Genomic DNA, 22,479 nt, shown 5'->3' with positions numbered 1-22,479 from the left:
GTGACCACAGCAGCAAAAGGCTGTGTTACTGTGCTGTTTACTGGCCTGAGGCGAACCACATCCCTCTCATTCACATCTGGGCCCACGACTATCTTAAACCAATGAGGGCAGAGGCAAGCCATGACATAGTGACGTCGCCAGAATCTATTATGGGTTCATTTTACACTAATCGTTTTTTCTGTTTTTGTTAAAAATTAACAACTGAAATTATGACTTTGAAACACTGTTTGAATTATTCCAATCAGACCTTGTTCATCGTTCATTCAACCTTAGATATTAATTTTGGCTTCTATTTTACACCCTCTTTAATAAAGCAGTTTAGAACTCTAACTAGGCTCCAAGATTTCTGTGGTTTTTCAATTCATAACCATTGTGAATCAAAATAGTGCATCACTGCCGTTTAATGCAATGCAAATCATTCTATTGATAAATGCATTTATTACAAGATCCAGTGGTTCATAAATACAATCAGTGATCAAATTAACTAAATCAACACTTTTAATTAACATTGAATGACCGAGTTCAACCCATGGACCTATTAAAGAACGTGACCTATTATAGAACCTATTATATTATACCTAGACCTATTATAGAACACGACACGAGCACACACATGGAGCGCATGTGCAATAAGCAGTAGAGGGCACGGTGCGTTTTAATATCCATCCGTCTCGGAGCTCCGAGGACGTTGCCTAGCGACACGCACAAACACGCCCCTTTTCCTCGGAAGTCGATCTCGCCATCTCGTTTGAACTCAGCGGTGACCGAGCGAGGCTTCCGAGATAGAATTGAAGATGGATGCGCCCAGTGTGACATTCAGTGAACTGTTTTCATTGTGTTTGGACCGCTTTGGTGGTTTAAATCGCAATTTCAATCACTCGTATTGCTGTAATAACTTACATATGCAGAAGATACATTGAAACATGAAATGAAGTGAAAATTGTAGAAGTTCAAATGGCTGCGTTTTCGTACGGTGAAAACGCACCGTTTCATTTATATTATTTCGTAGTCCTGAAATAATATAAATGAAAATAGTAGTAGTAGTCGGCCAATGCTACCGCAACAATAGCTTTCCGGGTGGCGTCCATGTTTTTCTCCGACGACCTCCGCTCAAAACATAATAAAACGATTTTAGTGTGGGCGTGGCGTCCGATCCGAGATCCGAGTCGGCTCGCAGAGAATACTCGAACGCACCAAGTCGTTGAACCGAGATTGGAGTGCGCATGCGTACCGGGCAGCTGACCGCACACACACCAGTCAGGAGACCAGGACGATGGCGGACTCCGACAGCGAAGAGGCGGCCGTCCTCGACAACACGGACCTCACCTCCCCGGAGTCAGAGAACAACATGATTAACACGGTATTAGATTAATATTCTGTGGTCGTACATGCCTTGTTGAGGGGTTAAACCGGAGTTGTCTAAGTTCCCCGGACAGCGCGAGCTGCTCTCATTAAAGTTTCATTAAGAGTTAATCAATAAGAGTTAATCAGTAGGTGAACTAGTCTGATCATGTGAAATGGAGTTCTAATCTTGTTATGGTGACTGGTTCCCAGGCGTTGCCTCTGTTAACTCAGGAGCTCTGTGGGTTTTGTTGATGTTTCGGTCATCTTTACAGACACTGTTAGCTTCCCTAGCTAGCAGAACCGCCAGTACTGTCAGAGGGCTGATGGTTCGATCCCTTCAGGACCTCAAACCCTGTCAGAGGGCTGATGGTTCGATTCTCTTCAGAACCGCCAGTCCTGTCAGCGGGCTGATGGTTTGATTCCCTTCAAGACCTCCAGTCCTGTCAGAGGGCTGATAGTTCGATTCCCTTCAGGACCTCCATTCCTGTTAGAGGGCTGATAGTTCGATTCCCTTCAGGACCTCCAGCCTTGTCAGAGGGCGGATGTTTATGTCTGCTGTGGCTTTTATCTACAGTGTCACAACCAGTGACTAAATTAAACACACAAACGTTAGTCATGATATGTTTTTGTGTTATCTGTGGTCACGGCTTAATTGGTCTTCGTTGTGGTGAATGACCATCATTCATAATGACAGAGGTCAATACTTAAAGGTGTGATATCATGCTTTTTCAACGTTTCCCTTTTCTTTAGATTGTTATGAATACATGTTTTACGTCTGCTAAGCTTGAAAAATATATGTCTCAGCCAGGGGGAGTATTCCCGCCAACGAGAACGCCCCTCAACAAGGGTGTGAATCAGCTTGTTTGTGCTCAAACTTTATGGTGTGTTCCTGAATCCTCAGACGCCAACCTTCCGAGTCGGAAGTCGGGGTAATCTCTCGGAAGCGCGCCCCCTTTTTGTCTTCATCTCTCGGAATTCTGAGAGTAGACAGAGAGCAGTGATGACGCTATCAACATTTGTCCCACGTTGGTCATTTTAATGTCGATTTTAAATGCTCTTACACGCGTGATTACATTGCTACTTTATTCCGGTCACCAATTTATGCATTGTACCGTCTTGCTTGCGTCAAAGGTGCAACTCGGAAGGCTGGCTTCCGAGGATTCCAGAACACACCAATACTTCTGTAACAGTGTGACATCAGACTGTGCATTGAGCGGTGCTGAAGTACAGAAGTCCCGACTCCCTGCTACCAGCAATGTTTACAACTTCTCGGCGTGAATTTGTTTGATGCAGGCGCAAAGCGTGCTGACCAATCACAGCACACAGGGCTAATCGGGAGGGGGGCCTTAAAGCGACATGATACAAATCAGACCGTTTTTGCAAGATGCTGATATTGGTACCGACTCCGAGGACCTATTGCAAACTACTGCAACTGCTGATGCCACCTCTCTAAGTTAAAAAGTAGCCGCACCCACCTCAAACCAATCGGAATAAGTAGCCGCGTTTACATGGACACATCTGATCCCCATAGATTTATTGCCTGATTCACGTCTTTGTTACCACTCCGTAAGTAGTCCGGTAAGCGTGTCCAGTTGCTAAGCGACGGGATAGGTGTTTATTAACATTTACATTTTTACATTTACATTTTGGGGACATTTTGGGGATTTTAGCAGACGCTTTTATCCAAAGCGACTTACAATGAGTACATTTGTCATAAGAAGTGCATCAATATATCGCTGTCGGTACAGAAAGGATGTTCATAGAACCAAGTGCAAGTACCACAATCGCTAGGCTAATATTAATGACGTGTTCGCGTATCGTAGTGTCCGCGAGCGTCCGAGATAACTGTAAATGAGTAGGCTACTACTAGTACTTTTGCAGAACATATAAACAAACTTTTTAACGGTACTTTTATGCACCCCGAACTGATTAGCGATCAGCATATATTCGGCGCTGCTGCCCAACTTGTGCAGTACCATGGCAACCCTCATTGCCAACGGTATTGCTCTTCGCAGGGCCGTAGCACCAAGTCCTGGGCCCCTATACTATAGGTACTGATGGACCCCCTGCGCTCAGTTGTTGACGGGGGGGGGTATGGAGCGATTGTTGACGGGGAGGGGGGGGGAATATGGAGCGATTGTTGGCGGGGGGGGGGGAGACGTGGCCGGTAGATAATTTTTTTTTTTTTTTTTCAGGGGCCCCCCCTCTGCCTTGGGCCCCCCCACAACTGTCCCCTTTGTCCCCGCAGTCCGACGGCCCTGGCTCTTCGTACAGTTAACTCCTCTGGCGATATATTCTTCATGAGCTCGAATAACTTCACGAACGACTGCCTACTCATCCTAAAATTTTCTTGCCATTCCTGGTCAATAAATTCCCGTAAGACGACTCTCTCCCACAGTCTTGGCTGCGGACTCTCATCCAAATTCCTCTTGTTTGCGGCGGAGGTGGGGGTAAATATAAAGATCGGACAAGAAATTGATGTAGCTGTGCTGTCCTCCTCCTTCTTAATTGAAGGAGCAGGCAGAGAAAAGCTCTCTCCTGCTGTGCTTTCATTAAAATCAAATTCACAATGCCAAATAGTGATAAGACGTCCATTATGTCGCCACCGGTCCAGAGATGTGTCAGGTGTGCGCGAGAGACATAACGGACACTTTTGTTACTGCCATGTAGTACATTCGGATCAGAAATCTATAATCTATTCGGCATAGAAATCTATGCGGATCAGATGTGGCACGTAAACGCGGCTTGTGAATACAAGTCGAGCGGACTACACCACCTCTTCTATTCCGCATGGAATTCTATTCCGATCAGAAAATTGTATTCCGATTAGCCTCGTTTACATGCACACTTCTGATCCAATTAGATTTATAATCGGAATAGATCTATTCCTATCATCCAATCCGAATGTACTGTATATATGGCATTTACAAAAGTGGTAAGCATACGTCCGTATGTCTCTCGCGCATTCTCGTGTATTCCGATTGAGGTGTATATATGATAATTTTCTATTCTGATTGAGCTGTTCTTCCACTTCTAATCGGACCAAGTGTCCATGTAAACATGGGAGAATTAAAGATACATTTTCAATGCATTTTGAATATAGCATATAAATAGTTAATTTCAATATAAAATATTAAGGATTAATCGAAAAGTGATCGTTAATTCTCCCGACCATCGACTAAGATAATTTCATTGAATGCCCATCCCTACTAGTTACCCCAAAATGCAATTAATAACCTTAAAAAGCATGATATCTCTTTAACACTTCTGATCGACTTCTGGTTGAAGTCGAAGAATGACCTCTTGGCTTTGTCTCATGCCCCCTGTGGTTCAGATGGTGGAGAGAGAGACTGCCCTGCTGAAGAAGATTGACATCAATGTCGCTGAGTCGGAGAAGAGAAGTGGGAAGAACACGGTGAACATGCAAGAGACCTACACGGTGTACCTCATAGAGATACGGTGGGTGGCGCTCTAGTCTATATCATTCGGGGTGGCATGTTGCTCAGGTGGTAGAGCGGGTTGACCTGTAACAGGAAGGTTGGCTGGCTCCTCCTGGCTGAGTGTCGAGGTGTCCCTGAGCGAGGTGCCTGACCCTGACTGCTTTTGATGAGCTGGCTCCATCGTTGGTGTGTAAATGTGTGAATGAATGGTTGTCGCTTTTTGATAAAAGCGTCAGCAAAACCCCCTATGTAAATGTAAATATCATCATGGTGCTTAGAGATGGCAGTCAAATGACATTGTAGCAATAAAGATTTATATATATATATATATACATATAGGCACATGAAAGATATATCATAGTCTTAAAACATGATAGCTACCTTAAAACTATATATAATATTTCAACAAGCAAAGTTGCTTGGTTTTGCTAAATGTTTTTGTTGCAATGAGTCTTTATGTTGCAAACACCATTGTGTTTGAGTATGTCTCATTTTAGAACAACAGAGCACCTCCATGCTCTGTGGTTCTCAGGAATCATCTAACACCAGAAGGTGTTAGATGTTGGTAGGTCAAGAGGGAGAGCAGTCGGGTGGTTATAGGATGGATTCCCAACCAAACCTACTCCCATGTTGGTCTGGATCAAGACCAACGTGAGAGGCAATAACGGTTTTGCCATTTCTGCTCATACTAACCCTGATCAGCGATGTATAAATTTGCTCACAGATGTAGACAGAAACTTGCCTTGCAGTAAATGAAATCAGGAGCATGGTGATTGTATCGCTGACGTCTTGTTGATGTTTGACGGCCCGTAGACCAGCCAACGCTGCAGAGGGCGGGCTGCCGGTGGGGGACTCTCCATGGAGGCGCTACAGTGAGTTCGAGCTGCTCAGGACCTACCTGCTGGTCACCTACCCCTTCGTGGTGATCCCCCCTCTGCCTGAGAAGAGGGTGAGTGGAGGGAGGAGGCAGGGAGGGAGGGAGCGACTGATAGCGTTCGTCTCCTTCCTGGTTCTAGTGCTTTTTTTAATGTTTTTTAATAGAATATTCAGTTTGAATATATACTTATTTAAAATAGCAAAATAAAAACGTTGAGTTTATTTCCCCCTTTTGTAAACATCCTGAACAGGACCCTACTATTCACTCAGATTCCTGCACAGTATTTAACCCGAGCCACTAAACATCATTGGGATGATAACACGGTTCCCTGCTGATCCTCATTCATTCATTCATGAATCATCTACAGGCAGAGTTTGTTTGGCACAAACTGTCTGCTGACAACCTGGACCCCGACTTTGTGGAGAGACGCCGACTGGGTTTGGAGAACTTCTTGATACGGGTGGCATCGCATTCGGTCCTTTCCAAGGACAAGATTTTCTATCAGTTCCTTACAGAGGTCAGCACACACACACACACACACACACACACACACACACACACACACACACACACACACACACACACACACACACACACACACACACACAACCAAATGAAAATCCAGTTATTTGATTCACCGGGAGCATTCCCTGCCCGACCAATCAGCAGCCTCTGGCAGGACTTCACCTCTGCGTACATGTAGTTCCACCCTGGGCAGAAGGGGCATCTACAGGTCTCTGAGCATGCAGTAGTGTCCTTTGGCCTTCAGTCATTCATCATCAAATGCAGTGCTCTGTCCTATCATTCTCTCGTGTTTCCTCAGGAAAAGGGGTGGAGAGAGGCGGTTCTAGAGACCGGTTTCCAGGACAAGGTAATGAACCCGTCAGATGTTCACCCACGTCCCTCCTATTGCTGGAAAATAGCACAATGATCCATGTTGCATCTCGTTCTCCCAGGCTGACTCCAGGCTCAAGTCGCTGAGCGCCACGTTAAGAGTCAAAAACCCAGACAAGTAAGTAGTGAGGGTTGTGTCACTTCTAAACTGGTGACCGGAAGGATGCTAGTTCGATCCCCGGCTACTCAGCTGAGTGTCGATGTGTCCCTTAGCAAGATGCCTCACCCTGAATGCTCCTGACGAGCTGCTAGGTTGCTAGATTCCCAGATTCCCCCGGCCGTGGGAGAATGAATTGTTGTAAGTCCCCTAAATGTAAATGTAAATGAAGGTAAGATGTGCTGGTTTCAACTTTCTGCCTCATATACTATAGTCCAAGAATAAAGTATGTTATTATACTTTATTCTCTTTCATATTGTTACCTAGTTTCCATGCCATTTTAACAGGGACTTAGGAAGGCGTAGTATAAACATCCATGCATTGATCCAGTTATGGACATGAGCCTAAGTCCTGTTTGTGGCTTGTAGGAGCTTCACGGATCTGAAGCAGTACAGCGATGAGCTGAACAGCGCCATCTCCCACCTCCTCAGGGTCCGAGCTGTGAGTGTCTTCATCACTTTTCTCTATACTCCTACAGGTGGGCCATGCCTGAGATCATAGTGTCAGCTGTGGTTATATGTGTATACAATCTTCCGTACCCTTATTATCCTCATGAAGATGCGAAAACGCCAGAAATCCTTTAATGTTGTTAACACTATCAGTTTATCATCGTCATGCTGTTAAGCTAGAGGAGCTCTGAGCCATGAGGCCTAAAAAAAAAAAAAGTTTGGTTCCTGTTGGTTGTCAGTTGAGGTCATGGGTAGGTAGGGAATTTATTTTATTTTTTTATTTTATTTTTTCCAGCGGCAGCGAATGATAGGTAGGTTGTTTTCATTTAAAAACGAGAAAATTCGCTCATCCTTGTACAGAATGAAGAGGTGCTGTACCAAAACGTAATTATAGTTTGCATCCAAATTATTTATTTATTTATTTATTTATTTTTTTATAAAGCTCATAAAATAATTTGGGTCGCACATGAATTAACAGGGTCGGTCGGAAACCGGAACCAAACAAAATTTTTTTTTAGGCCTGAGTTTGTCTCTAACCGTCTGTCTGTCTGTCTGTTCCAGAAAGTAGCAGACAGGATGTATGGGGTGTACAAGGTCCATGGGAACTATGGCCGGATTTTCAGGTGAGAACAGTGGACAGGCCTGGAGCAGGTTTCTGGTTCCTTCATATGTGATGCAGATGCTAAAGCATCCTTGTGTGATGGGACCAAACTCACTAGAGTTGAAACAGTGGATGTAACTCACTTTGGTAAGATACGGTATGGTGGGGTCAGAGTTCGTTTTTAGGTGGCTTATTGGTCATCATGAGCAAAGTGCTTCCGTATATAGCAATCTAAAGCCGGAAGCGTAAGGCCCGCCCAGCGGTCCAGCACTGGTATAGTGGCGGTCACGTCTGGACCCTCACCTCTCTGTCCGCCCTGTTGCGACAATGGTAAAACCCTTGTTTAATCTGTAATTGTCACTCACCAGACGCTCCCCAGATTGTCCCATTAGTCCCCCGCTTTTGAACGTCTTGTTATGGAGCGTGAAGATCCAATATCTTCTCAACTTGAACTCTGTTTGACACGATCAATACGCTCAGGATCAATCAACAGTTCTGGATTCTTGTGGAATTGTGTCCTTGAGTCGCACACAATTACGCCGATCAATGGCCTACAGGCAGGACTGAAGAACGTGCACAGCCTGTTCAGATGGTTCTACAGTGAAGACCTTCAGATTTCTTTGTTGCTCTTTCATTGGAGCATGAAGTCAGCCCCGGTCTCCCCGTGTAGTAGTTCTCCTGAGAGCATTCTTTTTCTCCATGATAATCTGTCATGGATTGGCTGTAATTTAAGCCTCTATATCATGTTCTATCACGTTATTATAATGTACAAACAAAAATAATAAACCCTGCGATTGTTCCACTGAGAGTATTCAAGTCGACTTGGGGCTCATTGAACTGTGACGCGTCGTTTTTAGGGTACAGCCCTAGCAAAATCCTCTGCACACACACATTAATGTAGAAGGTCTAGAGCGGTCTATTAGCTGAAGCCCAGATTTAAATTTATTTTAAATAAAATATCAATATTGCACAAATGTAGTTAGCATGACAGGTTGTTAAATGAGTAGATTTAGATTGTTAATGCACACTTTCCAATATATTTGAGAAAAAGTAATTAAAAAAGGTCCCTGTGAACCTGAGGGCTGTGTTGTCTGGAGCCTTGTGCTCCTGGTAGGGTCTCTCATGGCAGAGTCTCAGGTGAGGGGCCAGACTAAGAATGGTTCAAAAACTCCAATGAATATCGGAATAAGAGGAGATGTGACCCGGCCCGGAGGAAGCCCGGGGCCCCCGTCAGACCCAGACGGAGGGCTCGATGGCGAGCGCCTGGTGGCCGGGTTTGCCACGGAGCCCGGTCGGGCACAGCCCGAACAAACTACGTGGCACCCCCCCTCTCTTCATCCCATGGGCCCACCACCTGTGGGAAGACCCGTTGGGGTCGGGTGCGCAGCCACATGGGTGGCAGCGAAGGTCAGGGGTCTCGACGGACCAGACCCGGGCTCTGGGGACGTGGAACGTCACCTCGCTGTGGGGAAAGGAACCGGAGCTTGTGAGGGAGGTGGAGCGCTATCAGTTAGATCTGCTGGGGCTTACCTCCACGCACAGTCTCAGCTCTGGTACCGTACTCCTGGATAAGGGTTGGACTCTATTCTTCTCCGGAGTTGCCGAGGGCGTGAGGCGCCGGGTGGGTGTGGGGATACTCATAAATCCCCGGCTGAGCGCCGCGGTGTTGGAGTTTACCCCGGTAGACGAGAGGGTCGCCTCCCTGCGCCTAAGGGTTGTAGGGGGGAAAACTCTGACTGTTGTTTGTTCGTATGCACCAAACAGCAGCTCAGAGTACTCGGCCTTCTTGGAGACCCTGAATGGAGTCCTGTATGGGGCTCCAGTAGGTGGGCAACGATGGAGACACCTGGAGAGGCGTGCTGGGGAGGAACGGCCTCCCTGATCTAAACCCGAGCGGTCGTTTGTTATTGGACTTCTGTGCTAGTCATGGATTATCCATAACAAACACCATGTTCGAACATAAGGGTGCTCATAAGTGTACCTGGTACCAGAGTACCCTTGGCCGAAGATCAATGATCGATTTTGTGATCGTGTCATCTGATCTGAGGCTGCATGTTTTGGACACTCGGGTAAAGAGAGGGGCGGAACTGTCAACCGACCACCATCTGGTTGTGAGTTGGATCAGGGAATGGGGGAAATTTCCGGATAGACCTGGTAAGCCCAAACGAGTAGTGCGGGTGAACTGGGAACGTCTGGAGGAGGCCCCCGTCCTAGGTATCTTCAACTCACACCTCCGGCTGAGTTTTTCTGGCATTCCTGTGGAGGTTGGGGGCATTGAGCCGGAGTGGGCGGTGTTCAAAGCCTCCATTGCTGAAGCTGCGGTGGCTAGCTGTGGCCTCAGGGTCTTAGGCTCCTCAAGGGGCGGTAACCCTCGGACACCGTGGTGGACACCGGTGGTCAGGGAAGCCGTCCGATTGAAGGAGGCCTTCCGGGATATGATATCCTGGAGGACTCCTGACTCGGTTGCAGGGTACCGACAGGCCCGAAGGGCTGCAGCTGCTGCTGTGTCGGAGGCTAAGCAGCGGGTGTGGGAGAAGTTCGGAGAGGCCATGGAGAAGGACTTTCGGTCGGCACCAAAGTGTTTCTGGAAGACTATCCGGCACCTCAGGAGGGGGAAACGGGGAACCATCCAAGCTGTGTACAGTAAGGATGGGACTCTGTTGACCTCAACTGAGGAGGTCGTCGGACGTTGGAAGGAACACTTTGAGGAACTCCTGAATCCGAATAACACGCCCTCTATGTTGGAGGCAGAGCTCAAGGTTGATGGTGTTTCGTCGTCAATTTCCCTGGTGGAGGTCACTGAGGTAGTCAAACATCTCCGCAGTGGCAAAGCCCCAGGGATTGATGAGATCCAGCCAGAAATGCTAAAGGCTCTGGGTGTTGAGGGGCTGTCATGGTTGACACGCCTATTCAACATCGCGTGGGAGTCGGGTACAGTGCCAAAGGAGTGGCAAACCGGGGTGGTGGTTCCCCTGTTCAAAAAGGGGGACCAGAGAGTGTGTGCCAATTACCGGGGTATCACACTTCTCAGCCTCCCTGGTAAAGTCTACTCCAAGGTGCTGGAAAGGAGGGTTCGGCCGATCGTCGAACCTCAGATTGAAGAGGAACAATGCGGTTTTCGCCCCGGACGTGGAACTACGGACCAGCTCTTCACTCTCGCAAGGATCCTGGAGGGGGCCTGGGAGTATGCCCATCCGGTCTACATGTGTTTTGTGGATCTGGAGAAGGCGTATGACCGGGTCCCCCGGGAGAAACTGTGGGAGGTGCTGCGGGAGTATGGGGTAAGGGGGTCTATCCTCAGGGCCATCCAATCTCTGTACTCCCAAAGCGAGAGCTGTGTTCGCGTCCTCGGCAGCCAGTCAGTTTCGTTCTCAGTGGGTGCTGGTCTGCGCCTTGTCACCAATCCTGTTTGTGATATACATGGACAGGATATCGAGGCGTAGTCGTGGTGGGGAGGGGTTGCAGTTCGGTGGTCTGAGGATCTCGTCACTGCTTTTTGCAGATGATGTGGTCCTCATTGGATCATCGGCCTGTGAGCTTCAGCACTCACTGGATCGGCTGGCGGCCGAGTGTGAAGCGGCTGGGATGAGGATCAGCACCGCTAAATCTGAGGCCATGACTCTTAGCAGGAAACCGATGGATTGCTTACTCCGGGTAGGAAATGAGTCCTTAGCCCAAGTGAAGGAGTTCAAGTACCTCGGGGTCTTGTTCGCGAGTGAGGGTACTATGGAGCGTGAGATTGGCCGGAGAATCGGAGCAGCGGGGGCGGTATTGCGTTCGCTTTACCGCACCGTTGTAACGAAAAGAGAGCTGAGCCGCAAGGCAAAGCTCTCGATCTACCGGTCGATCTTCGTTCCAATCCTCACCTATGGTCATGAGGGCTGGGTGATGACCGAAAGGACGAGATCGCGGGTACAAGCGGCCGAGATGAGTTTTCTCAGAAGGGTGGCTGGCGTCTCCCTTAGGGATAGCGTGAGAAGCTCAGCCATCCGTGAGGAACTCGGATTAGAGCCGCTGCTCCTTTACTTAGAAAGGAGTCAGCTGAGGTGGTTCGGGCATCTGGTAAGGATGCCCACTGGGCGCCTTCCTTGGGAGGTGTTTCAGGCACGTCCAGTGGGGAGGAGACCTCGGGGAAGACCCAGGACTAGGTGGAGAGATTATATCTCAACACTGGCCTGGGAACGCCTCAGATCCCCCCGTCAGAGCTGGTCAATGTGGCCCGGGAAAGGGAAGTCTGGGGCCCCCTGCTTGAGCTGCTCCCCCCGCGACCCGACCCCGGATAAGCGGTCGAAAATGAGATGATGAATTAAAAAAGAAAGCAGCCGCTGAAATGTCCTCTCTCCCTGGCAGTGAGTGGAGCGCTATCGAGAAGGAGATGGGGGACGGACTGCAGAGTGCCGGCCACCACATGGATACGTAAGACATCAGCACACACACATCAACAAACACAAATCAACACACACACACACACATCAGCACACACACTCCGGGTAAGAGACGCATGCAGAGGAGTTCAGTGTGGTATAGTAACGGTGTGTGTACGGTGTGTGTGTGGGTCTGTGTGTATATAAACTGTGTGTGTGTGTATATAGATGGTGCATGTGTGTATATTATGGGTGAATATGTATATAAAATGTGTGTGTATACTAGGGGCGTGCATTGCCACTGCCCTCACGATTCGATTCGATCACAATTCACCAGGTAACGATTCGATTCAATTCGATTCTACGATGCATTGCGATGCATCAAAATTCTACTGCACACAATAAGGCAATTTTTTTTACCTTCCACTCCCAAACCTACTGCAATCAAATGCCGGGCTTTGTCCTTTCTGACATTGTCCTTATAAAAAGGATGATATATTTCATAAATTATTTTATGTTGCTTCACTTCGACAATCAGTCTCTCGTCGTCCATGTTGCCGACCCTCTGAGACCCTTTGATTGATTGACTGCTGACCTGGTGCCACCGGTCATGACGTTATGTTGATGTGAAGTTGTGATAGGCTACATGAGCTGAGTATTGTGTTTTATTTAGAAAATTGACCGGATGCTCTATGGCTTTTACTTTTTCACTTCCTGCCTTGCTCGATCTGCTCGGTTGAAATTGACGTGGTTCTGCAACGGCTCGCGTCAAAAATCGGAATGGTAGCGCTGCAGCGCGGCGCGGCGCTTCTGGGACTCTGCTGAGCCGGTGGAAATGGTTTCATTGATTAGAGTGGCAGCGATCAGCAGCGGTGACCGCGGCGCAGTCGTTCCGCGGCGCTTACGTCCCCGGTGGAAATCAAGCTAGTGTTGTTGTTGTTGCTAGCTAGCGCCGCCGCTTAGCATGTACTTCACAACTCTATTGTCCACTCGAGGCCCGAAAATAAACAGCGACATAATCGATTATGGCACGTTGCCGCATCGATGCTGAATCGTGCATGCCCCGCATTGCAATGCATCGCCGAATCGATTATTGTTGACACCCCTAGTGTATACGTATACTGTGTGTGTGTGTATATAAACGGTTTGTGTGTTCCCCAGGCACTCTGCATCAGTTGACGACATCCTGGAGGAAGAGGAACACTACGCCGACCAGCTCAAAGAGTACCTCTTCTACACGGACGCCCTCAGGTGCGTACGGCAGGCCGCTGTGTGAAGGGGAAGCACACTGAGCTAGCACACTGAGGACCTACCAAGTCAGCACAACATCACCACCCACCATACGGTGGGGCCATGCTCCCTCTAGTCTGCTCGTGGGAGTTCACCACTTTATAATGGAAGTGCTTAAAACCTGTAAATGAAACGTCACCTGCCCGGACGCGATCTCCCGCACGCACGCATGCACGAACGCACCCACGAGGACTGAGCCGTACTCGTCTCTCAGTCCTCCTCCGTTGGGGTACTGAGATGCCTGAAAATGTGCCGGCAAGTTCGAGCTACACACACCGTTCGTTGATTGGTCGACAGAATCGTCGGTTCTGTGTGACAGGGGGATAATAATAACGGCAAAAGCTTTGTTTATTGAAGGAAATGTTGCGAAAAAGTTTGACGTCCTTCTTGGACGTCCTACATTGTTGCTATTTTATTGTCTCGCGTTCTTCTTTTTCCTTGGATTTAATTGCAGGCTACACTGGGTCGGCCTGCTATGAGGTCACGATGCTTACGTAGCTGCCGCAGCTATCGCCATCCGGCTCAGACCCCGGCCTACCATAAGGGTACTGTCGGCGGTGGAAACGCAAGCCGTAACTGAGCTGGGCTAGACCGCACCCTCACTACTGGGCTGAGGCATTAAAAAAACATGAAAAAAAGGAAGAAAATAAGACCGCTCAACTCAGTTCAAATGTCACATCTTATTCTGTGAACAAAATTATCAGGACCTTAGTAATTATTCTCTGAATAGGAGTCCTCTCACATGAATTCTGAGCTCCTAGTGCATACATTAAAATTATTTAAATAGAATAGAGTAACATAGAGCAGACATAATAGAGTGACATAAACCTGATAATAATCATATAAATAAGAGTAACTTCGAGCTTCAATCAAATTGAGAAATATAAACAAAAATTTGTACTGCTAGAGTCCAGCCCTGTTGGCTGCAAGTCATCAACCAAAATGTTAAATGAATTTCGGAACATTGGCATTTCTGTTAAGAAAAAAAAGGAGTTGAACAGAATCTATTTTTTTTCCCTCACTCCTACCGAACGAACGTAGGAGCTGGGTTCAGCAGTTAATGTTAGAAAAATAAGGGGCCTTTTCCTTGCAAACTATTATCCACAGATGTTGCCCATTGGCTGTATAGTTCGTCTGATATATCACCCTTTGACCTTGGGTGTATCCCTAAATTGTCACCAAGACCGTTCGCAGACTATCTCCTATTTACAGTGTAAACATAGATAAACAGACATGCAGTGTCTGAAGAGTGCCAGCGCCCTCTATGTACACAGGGATTAAAAAAAAAAGACCAGAGCCAATGGGGAGAGTGGAAAGAAAAGTCAGCAACACCGTTTATGCTCCTGCTGGGTTAAGGTAACACAAATGAACACCTCAACGGAAAACATTAACATGATAAACAAGATAAAAAGCACCAATAACAACCACAAACATCACAACAAGCCATAGTTCTATATTTGTTAAACAATATTTATGAGGAATTTATTTAGTTTGTCTTTATTATTGAATGTATTTTAAATTATACCATTTTTTTTTTTATAAAATCCCAGGTAGCACTATACTTACCCTGACTTACCACCAGGGGTCCGTGTGCCACAGGTTAAAACACTGCCCTAGTGTACATTTGGAGTAATGACACGTTGTGCAGATGTTGTGAACAGTTTTGTTAAACTGTTTACAATATTGTTGTGTAACAAAAAAGTATTGTGTTTGTAGGTCAGTTTGTCGGAAACACGAGCTGATCCAGTATGAACTGGAGATGGCTGTACTGGACCTGGCAAGCAAGAAACAACAAAGAGAAGAGCTCACCACTGGGGTAACACAGACAGACAAACAGACAGACAGACAGAGGAGCTGGGTTCAGCAGTTAGACTGACTGACTGACTGACTGACTGACTGACTGACTGACTGACTGACTGGCAGACTATACGTTGGGCCTTCTCATTTTACATTACATTTAAAGCGTTCTCCAATAGGTGATACACTGGTCCGACATGCAGGAGTAGTAATATTTGTGTTTGTGTGGAGGCGGTGCGCGTGTTCTCCCTGAAGGGGATGAGCAGCAAGCTGTTCGGCCAGGAGAGCCCTGAGCAGAGGGAGAGCCGCCTGGCCGCTCTGCAGCAGAGCATCCAGGCCTCAGAGGACGCCGTGCTGGACAAGAACCAGGAGTGCAGGCAAGGCCCGCTGCTGAGGACCGCTGTGTGTGTGTGTTGGGGTGGTAGTGGCTCAGGAGGTAGAGCAGGATGACTTCTAACCGGAAGGTTGCTGGTTCGATCCCCGGCTCCTCTTAGCTGAGTGCCTAGGTGTCCCTGAGCGAGACCCCTCACCCCGACGAGCTGGCTGTCGCCCTGCGTGGTTGACTCTGCCGTCGGTGTGCGAATGGAATGGTTGTAAGTCGCTTTGGAGAAAAGCGTCAGGAAAGTCGTGTGTGTGTGTGTGTATGGGGCCCTATGGTTTGGTCAGCACTCGGTTCCGGGGACTTGAACTATGAATGCAGAGCCCTTAAGTGTTGGCTCCCACGTTCTGTCTCGCTGATTTATCTGGTTGGTTGGGATTTGTTTCTTTGGACTAGAATAATGAATGCAGGCAAGTCGTAAAGTGTTGGCGCCCGTGCCCTGACTCTCAGGCTGACTATCTCTCTATCGTGGTGGTTAGTAGGGCTGGGTAAAAAAATCATTTAATCGATTTTGGATCGATTTCATTTCAATTTTGCAATATCGATTCATAGGGCATGAGATGGATCTTTTATTTATTTTTATTTTATTTTTTACCATCATTATTATTTTTGCACTTTTTATTTTTTTAAACAATGCCCTAATGCAATTTGCAGTGATGGAATGTATTAGTTCTAGTGCACTTTCATTTGCAATTCCTCCTAATTTCAAAATTGCGCTTTTGAGACTTGAGGCAGTTTCGTTTACAGCTGATGTTTAAACTGTTTGCACTTAAAACCTGTTGTTTAAGATGAAGAGAAAAAAATTATTTACATTTTTATTTTGTAACACAGTTGAGCCATTTTTATTATTTAACACTCCCTCCAGGATTTCGCGGGCCTTTTTTGAGATTGTTGCGGTCTAAAATGCCTGATTTTGCGTGAGCTTTTCCAAAGAGTTGCGGTGAAAGTTGCGGTATTTTTTAGGTTTTTGTTGCGATTATAGTGCGAGAAGAAGTGAAAGTTGCGATAAAAGTTGCGAAAGTTGCAATTTTCCTGATGTTAAATATTAAGTTATTACTGCAATTTTCCCGAGTAATTTGTTAAATTAATTAAAACAACATTAATTAAAAGAACAAAAACACTGAGAAATGGTCCTATGAATAATTGATTCTTGATTCTTTCCGCGCTGGCAATTGACTTGGATGCAACAGCCTGTGTCATAGTGATCTGCCTCGTCGTCTGACATCCTGCCTGCAGTTCTGCAGTTATGTTTCGCGGTGGCAAAATGCTTATCAATGGAAGATTTATGCTTATGTTCCACCACAATGTTACATGCAGTGCAAAATAATTCCCCCCCGCTTTCTTGTAGAATACCAGGATACTGCTTTCCGCAATCTTTCACAGTTATATTTTGGTCGGCAAGTGTGAAACGTAAGACGCACACATGCTGCATGAATGCTTGAATCGCTTGAACGTAGAACGTAGTAAATACGGAAGTAAGGCGGAAGGTAGTTTGTCAACGTCAGTTCAAGACGACGCCACTGATTGGTCAAATTTGCGGGAAAGTTGCAGTGGTTGGTTAAAATTGGGACACCGCCCTGAATTTGCGATGCTGATTGATGTTGCGTTGAAGTTGTAAATCGCAACATCGCGAAATCCTTGAGGGTCTCATTTAAGAACAGATTGAATCGAAACTAATCGAATCGTGATTAATCGATTCAGAACCTTACGAATCAACAGCATCAGCCTTTCTGTGTGAATCGAGTAACATACACTTATTCGTTTACTATTTCCACATTAAGCAGATGCTTTTAGTGGAAGCAACGTAACTGTGACTTCAGACACGTTTGGCTCACTGCCCTTTCCAAGAGAAGATATATTTATTGCAGGTCTTTCTTGAGGCTTCTGCGTCAACCGCTGGTTGGGCGGCAGAAGTATTGTTATGGGGTCTTTATTGTGGTATTAAGGTAACTGTAGGTAACCCAATGGGGAGCTCACTTGTGTGTGTGTGTGTGTGTGTGTGTGTGTGTGTGTGTGTGTGTGTGTGTGTGTGTGTGTGTGTGTGTGTGTGTGTGTGTGTGTGTGTGTGTGTGTGTGTGTGTGTGTGTGTGTGTGTGTGTGTGTGTGTGTGTGTGTGTCCAGAGAGTTCATGCGGATGTCCTGGGTGGAGGTTAAGCGCTTTAAGGAGCAGAAGGACCGGGAGCTGAGGGAGGCCCTCATCAGCTACGCCATCATGCAGATCAGCATGTGTAAGAAGGTGGGTGTCAACATGGGAACCGCAACATGTGATCCACACCATGTGACCCACACCACGTGATCCACACCATGTGACCGATCCATGTGACCGACGCCATGTGACCCGCACCACGTGATCCGCAACACGTGATCTGTACCACGTGACCCGCACCATGTGACCGCCCGGTTCTCGTGCGTAGCAACAAACCGTCGTCGGGTTACGTTGGCACCGTCCCGGGAACCGCCCGAAACTGTGTTTCCTTGGAAATCCAAACCTGTTTTGTGGTTATTGAGAAGAGCTTCTTTCCTGTTCCATCACTCAGGCTGACGTATTGGGTCAATACCTGTTGTTGCCCTACTGTTAAAAAAAAATCACGGATTTAAAGCAGTTCATGTTTCCAAAACCTTTAGCCTACAGTAAAAATTAAAACTAAAACAATGTGCTAGATTTGATGGAGCCTTTATAAGGAAGAGGGTCTTAGCTTGGAGGATGTAAAAATAGGGCACGTAAATATTAAACAGGATAAACGCTAGAAACTAAAGATATTTGTGGTCATACCAAGGGAGAAATGGAAGTGGCTAAAGAGCACTCTGATCCAGATGTTGGGGTCCCGACCCCCTCACCGGAGCACCCTGCTGCTCTAGGAGTGGTCAGGGTGCTCCAGACGTTGGGGTCCCGTCCCCCACCCAGAACACCCTGCTACTCTAGCAGTGGTCAGGGTGCTCCAGACGTTGGGGTCCCGACCAGTGGCAGCTGGTGGTTTTTAAAGTGAGGGAGGAAGGACTGTGCGCTTGGTTGCCATTGGCCTGCTTGCACTGTTAGTGGCGTATGGTGGCATAAGTATGTGAGACTCAAGTTGTTTCAGGGTGTTTTGGTGAACTACAAAATAGCAGGGAGGGATAATTATGTGAATAAAATTGATACAAATCCACCAGTGGCAGCATTGTACTTTCAAAGCTGTTGGGCAGCATGTCTTGGACTACAAGGGCAGTAGGAAAGGATGCAAAGCCAATTAGTCAAATCAGGCCTACTCTTGATTTGTAAAACTAATCATCATCATTGGGCCTATTTTTTTTGCCCTCAATGAATGAAGCTATTGGTTGTAATTTGGCTATGTTTATTTTCAGAAGGCTTGGTAACCCAACGGAGGAGTGTCGAAAAATATTTAGGCTCAGTGCGTTTATTTCAGGACCTTGTCCCAACTTTTGGCGGTGGAAACGCCAATATAAGCGAACCGAACCGCACCGCTCGGCGTAAACGCCAATATAAGCGAACAGAGCCGCACTCTACCGCAACGAACAGTAGTGCACCGCTCGGTGGAAACGAGGCATGCGACTGAGCGGGTTCATTGGTTCTCGTAGCATAGACTTGAGGGGATAACCCCTCCCTCCAGGCTGCTCCACAGCCAGGGCTCCTGCATGTTGGTTCATAGTAGGGGTGTGCACGGGTACATGTGTAACCGGTAGAAAATCATAACCGTTTAGGAAAAATCTGTAAACGAAAACCAACAAAAATAAAAGAATCACCACGACATTGTTTCAATGGGAATCACGACGGTCCATACTTTCAACATAAAGTTTACATATTTATAATTTGAAATTCGTCCAAGCCTTTATACCACAGATACTCTAGGGTATATAGCAGTGGTTTTCAAAGTGTGAGAGAGTGAGCCCCCCCTCAGAGAAAAAAATTCAGCTGAGCCCCCCCCCCCCCCAAATTTTTTTCTAAATACCTGTGTTTTGAAAGCTATTTTAATTATTTTACACATTTCTTTTACAAACATATTTCTGAAACATTACAACATCTTTTTGCGTTTTTAAACAACACAATTTAACAACTTTATCTAAGCATGTTTTAGCTTAACCTTTTTTAAATACATTTGAACATCTTAATCTGTGTAAACTGCCAGTTTACAGATTAATTCAGGGTCCCCGACTCTGAATTTTCTGAGTCGAATCAGATCTGCCTTTTCAGTCCAGAGATTCGACTATTCGGTGGGGTTTGTTTACCGGCGTTGCTATGGTGACCTAAATTATTATAAGCAACTGAAAACGACGCCGGTTTGAAACTAAAACTGTGATTCTGAAATAAGTATAAATGCTATCAAAATTCCGTTTAGATAGTATTGAAGATACAAGTGTGTAGATTTGTTTAATGGTTTGAACGATGGTAAACGGTTGAAAAAGGAATGAGTTACGATGTCGAGAAGTAGGTGTATCAGAATGGGCTGACGTCTTCAATGAAAACAGCTGAAAACGAAGCGGTATGAAACTAAAACTGTGATTCTGAAGACATGTTAAATGATATCGAAATTCTGTTTAGATATTATTGAAGATACAAGTGTGTAGATTTGTTAAATGGTTTGCACGAAGATAAACGGTTGAAAATTGATTTAGTTATGTTATTTCTACAGTTGAAGTACGACTGATGATTTGAATCATCCAGGGTTTTCTTCGGGTTTATTTTTTTCTCACGTCGCGCCCCCCCAGAAGAACTCTGGCGCCCCCCAGGGGGGGCGCGCCCCACAGTTTGAAAACCACTGGTCTATAGCATATAACTGCGTTGTCTGATTACAGTTAAATTCATTTTTCACAATTTACCAGAGCTCGTTTTGAAGAATAATCAACGGGCCATTCGTTTCAATGGGAATCGCGACGGTCTATACTTTAAACATAAAGGGCCCTATTTTAACGGTCTGAAACACAAGTGAGAAGCGCCAAGCGCAAGTAGCTTTGTGGGCGGATCTATGGCGATGTCGCTATTTTACCGGCGTGTAAAATTACTCTTGCGCCCAGCGCATATCTAAAAAGGGTTGGTCTGAATTAGCCTAATTACCCGTAGGTGTGGTTTGGGTGTAACGTGCAATAAACCAATGAGAGTGCCAGCTCCCATCCCCTTTAAGAGCCATGAGTGCATTTGAATCAGACAAGTTGATATTTTGACAGCGAGTCTGCAGTCTCCGATGAGACAGATGCACATGAATTTCAAACTTCAAATGGCTCAGTTTATGGCCAAATGATATGGCCTAATTCACACATGGAATAAGGTTTTCTTCCACAACTTGAGAAATACTGAGTCCGCAAATAAATGTGGGCAAAGAAAACTTGTATGATATAACATATGATATGCGGTAACTGTGGTTCTATTTAATGATATACGCAATACATTATAAACATTGTTTCTTATCAGTATTGTACGCATTATCGTTATCGACTTGTGTTCCTAATATGCATGTGTCCCCTCGTTAATACACTGCCATGGCATGGACTGTATAATGCGTTACGTGTTTAGTTTGGGTGTGTTTAAACAGATGGACGCACACACGCGTGCCCGCATTCATTAATTATTTTACACATACACACACGCGCGCGCGCATTCATTCATTCTTTTTAACACTCACTCGCGGTAAAACAATGTTTTCTCACGATCAAATACTCATCAATCCTAAAAGTTATGGGCATGTACACGATGTCTGTGTCAAGAAAATATGTGTTTGCTGTACGGTGTTTGCAGATGCATTGATTTAAAAGTACAACTTATTACCGCTGTATCAGCTGTTCTTTCCCAAATAATTGACCAAGAATGTGTGGCTAGGTAGATGAGAGAAGCAATACTAGCAGATACTATAGGGTATGTAACATATAACCGCGTTTTCTGAGTAAAATGACAACATCCTAATTAACACCGCAACTGCAAATTAACCACACGAAGATAACCATGGCCACCGGTCACACAAATTTTCTTTTTGCAATCATTCTGCTCGTGCACCCGCCGTGTTCATGAACAAATAATCCCCCTATAACGGGACTGCGGTCCACTTTCAAAATAAATTAAAAAAATCATTAAAGGTTGGGTACGGAATTCGCTTTTTTTGGCCATTTTTGCAAAATTACTTGAAATCCTTATCATAACCCGCTTACAGCCACTGAGTTAGAAGTACTGACATGAAAATTAAACAAGTCAATCATCTGTGGAACGGGCAGGGCTCGAAAAACTCCAGCCAATCATTTCCATTGCCACCGAGTTGCATTGGACAGTAAGTACGTCAATCAAACGGTCGTACTGCACTCCCCCGCGCCCCGCGCGCGCGCAGTACTCGTGACCCAGAGCTCGTGACCCAGAGCAAGCTCCTGTTTGTTGTTATCCTGCGGTAGCTACTGGAACTAGTTAATCCACATTTGGACCTAGCAGTAGAAGACAATTTCCATGGCAGACAAGACGCCACCATCCCCACCACCACCACCACCACCACCAGCAAAGAGAAGGAAAACTCTTTTTCAGAGAGTAATTGATAATAAAAACGCGAAAGAGAAAAACTGAAATCAAGAATAATCCTAGGCGCTGCTTTCGAAAGTTGGCGGCAACTGAAGGACGAGAAGGGTCTAAAAACCGATGCTTGTGTGGCGGTTGACCTAGTTTCAAAGTTTATACCGTTTATACTCGGTAGGCTAATACTGGTGTTGAGACGAGTGTATTACTCGGTGTGAAAATGTCCACACCGCGGCAACCCTAGTGAATACCAGGACTTCCAATACAATTATATGAAACAAACATAAATTTTCTAAAAATAGTAATGATTTATGTGACCGTTTAATGTTTATAACATCTGGTGCAACCATAGCCGCGAGAACGTATTCTCAGCAGGGGGTGCTGGAAAAAAAAAAACTCAGCC

At 46.0% G+C, this 22,479-nt stretch overlaps 1 protein-coding gene and 1 long non-coding RNA gene across 2 annotated transcripts in view; one reads left to right on the top strand and one right to left on the bottom strand.

The window, feature by feature from the left end:
• Window positions 1-1,212: 1,212 nt before the first annotated feature.
• LOC132448802 (sorting nexin-4-like) overlaps window positions 1,213-22,479 on the top strand; it is a 37,465-nt gene continuing 16,198 nt past the window's right edge. Inside the window, exons 1-13 of the mRNA XM_060040341.1 lie at window positions 1,213-1,360; window positions 4,679-4,803; window positions 5,598-5,733; window positions 6,029-6,178; window positions 6,485-6,532; window positions 6,618-6,673; window positions 7,081-7,153; window positions 7,723-7,784; window positions 12,113-12,178; window positions 13,288-13,377; window positions 15,133-15,232; window positions 15,445-15,590; window positions 17,714-17,828. Of these exons, the coding sequence (XP_059896324.1) occupies window positions 1,274-1,360; window positions 4,679-4,803; window positions 5,598-5,733; window positions 6,029-6,178; window positions 6,485-6,532; window positions 6,618-6,673; window positions 7,081-7,153; window positions 7,723-7,784; window positions 12,113-12,178; window positions 13,288-13,377; window positions 15,133-15,232; window positions 15,445-15,590; window positions 17,714-17,828 (1,254 nt within the window). The 5' untranslated portion in view covers window positions 1,213-1,273. The remainder of the gene's footprint in view (window positions 1,361-4,678; window positions 4,804-5,597; window positions 5,734-6,028; window positions 6,179-6,484; window positions 6,533-6,617; window positions 6,674-7,080; window positions 7,154-7,722; window positions 7,785-12,112; window positions 12,179-13,287; window positions 13,378-15,132; window positions 15,233-15,444; window positions 15,591-17,713; window positions 17,829-22,479) is intronic.
• Window positions 19,226-21,017, bottom strand: LOC132448803 (uncharacterized). The gene is made up of 2 exons (XR_009523426.1): window positions 20,345-21,017; window positions 19,226-19,435 (listed from the first exon to the last, which is right to left on the bottom strand). It is a non-coding gene; the product is annotated as an uncharacterized LOC132448803 (long non-coding RNA).

The sequence above is a fragment of the Gadus macrocephalus genome, chromosome 20 (assembly GCF_031168955.1).
Source record: "Gadus macrocephalus chromosome 20, ASM3116895v1".
NCBI classification, from domain to species: domain Eukaryota; kingdom Metazoa; phylum Chordata; class Actinopteri; order Gadiformes; family Gadidae; genus Gadus; species Gadus macrocephalus.
This window is presented reverse-complemented; position numbering and strand designations above follow the sequence as displayed.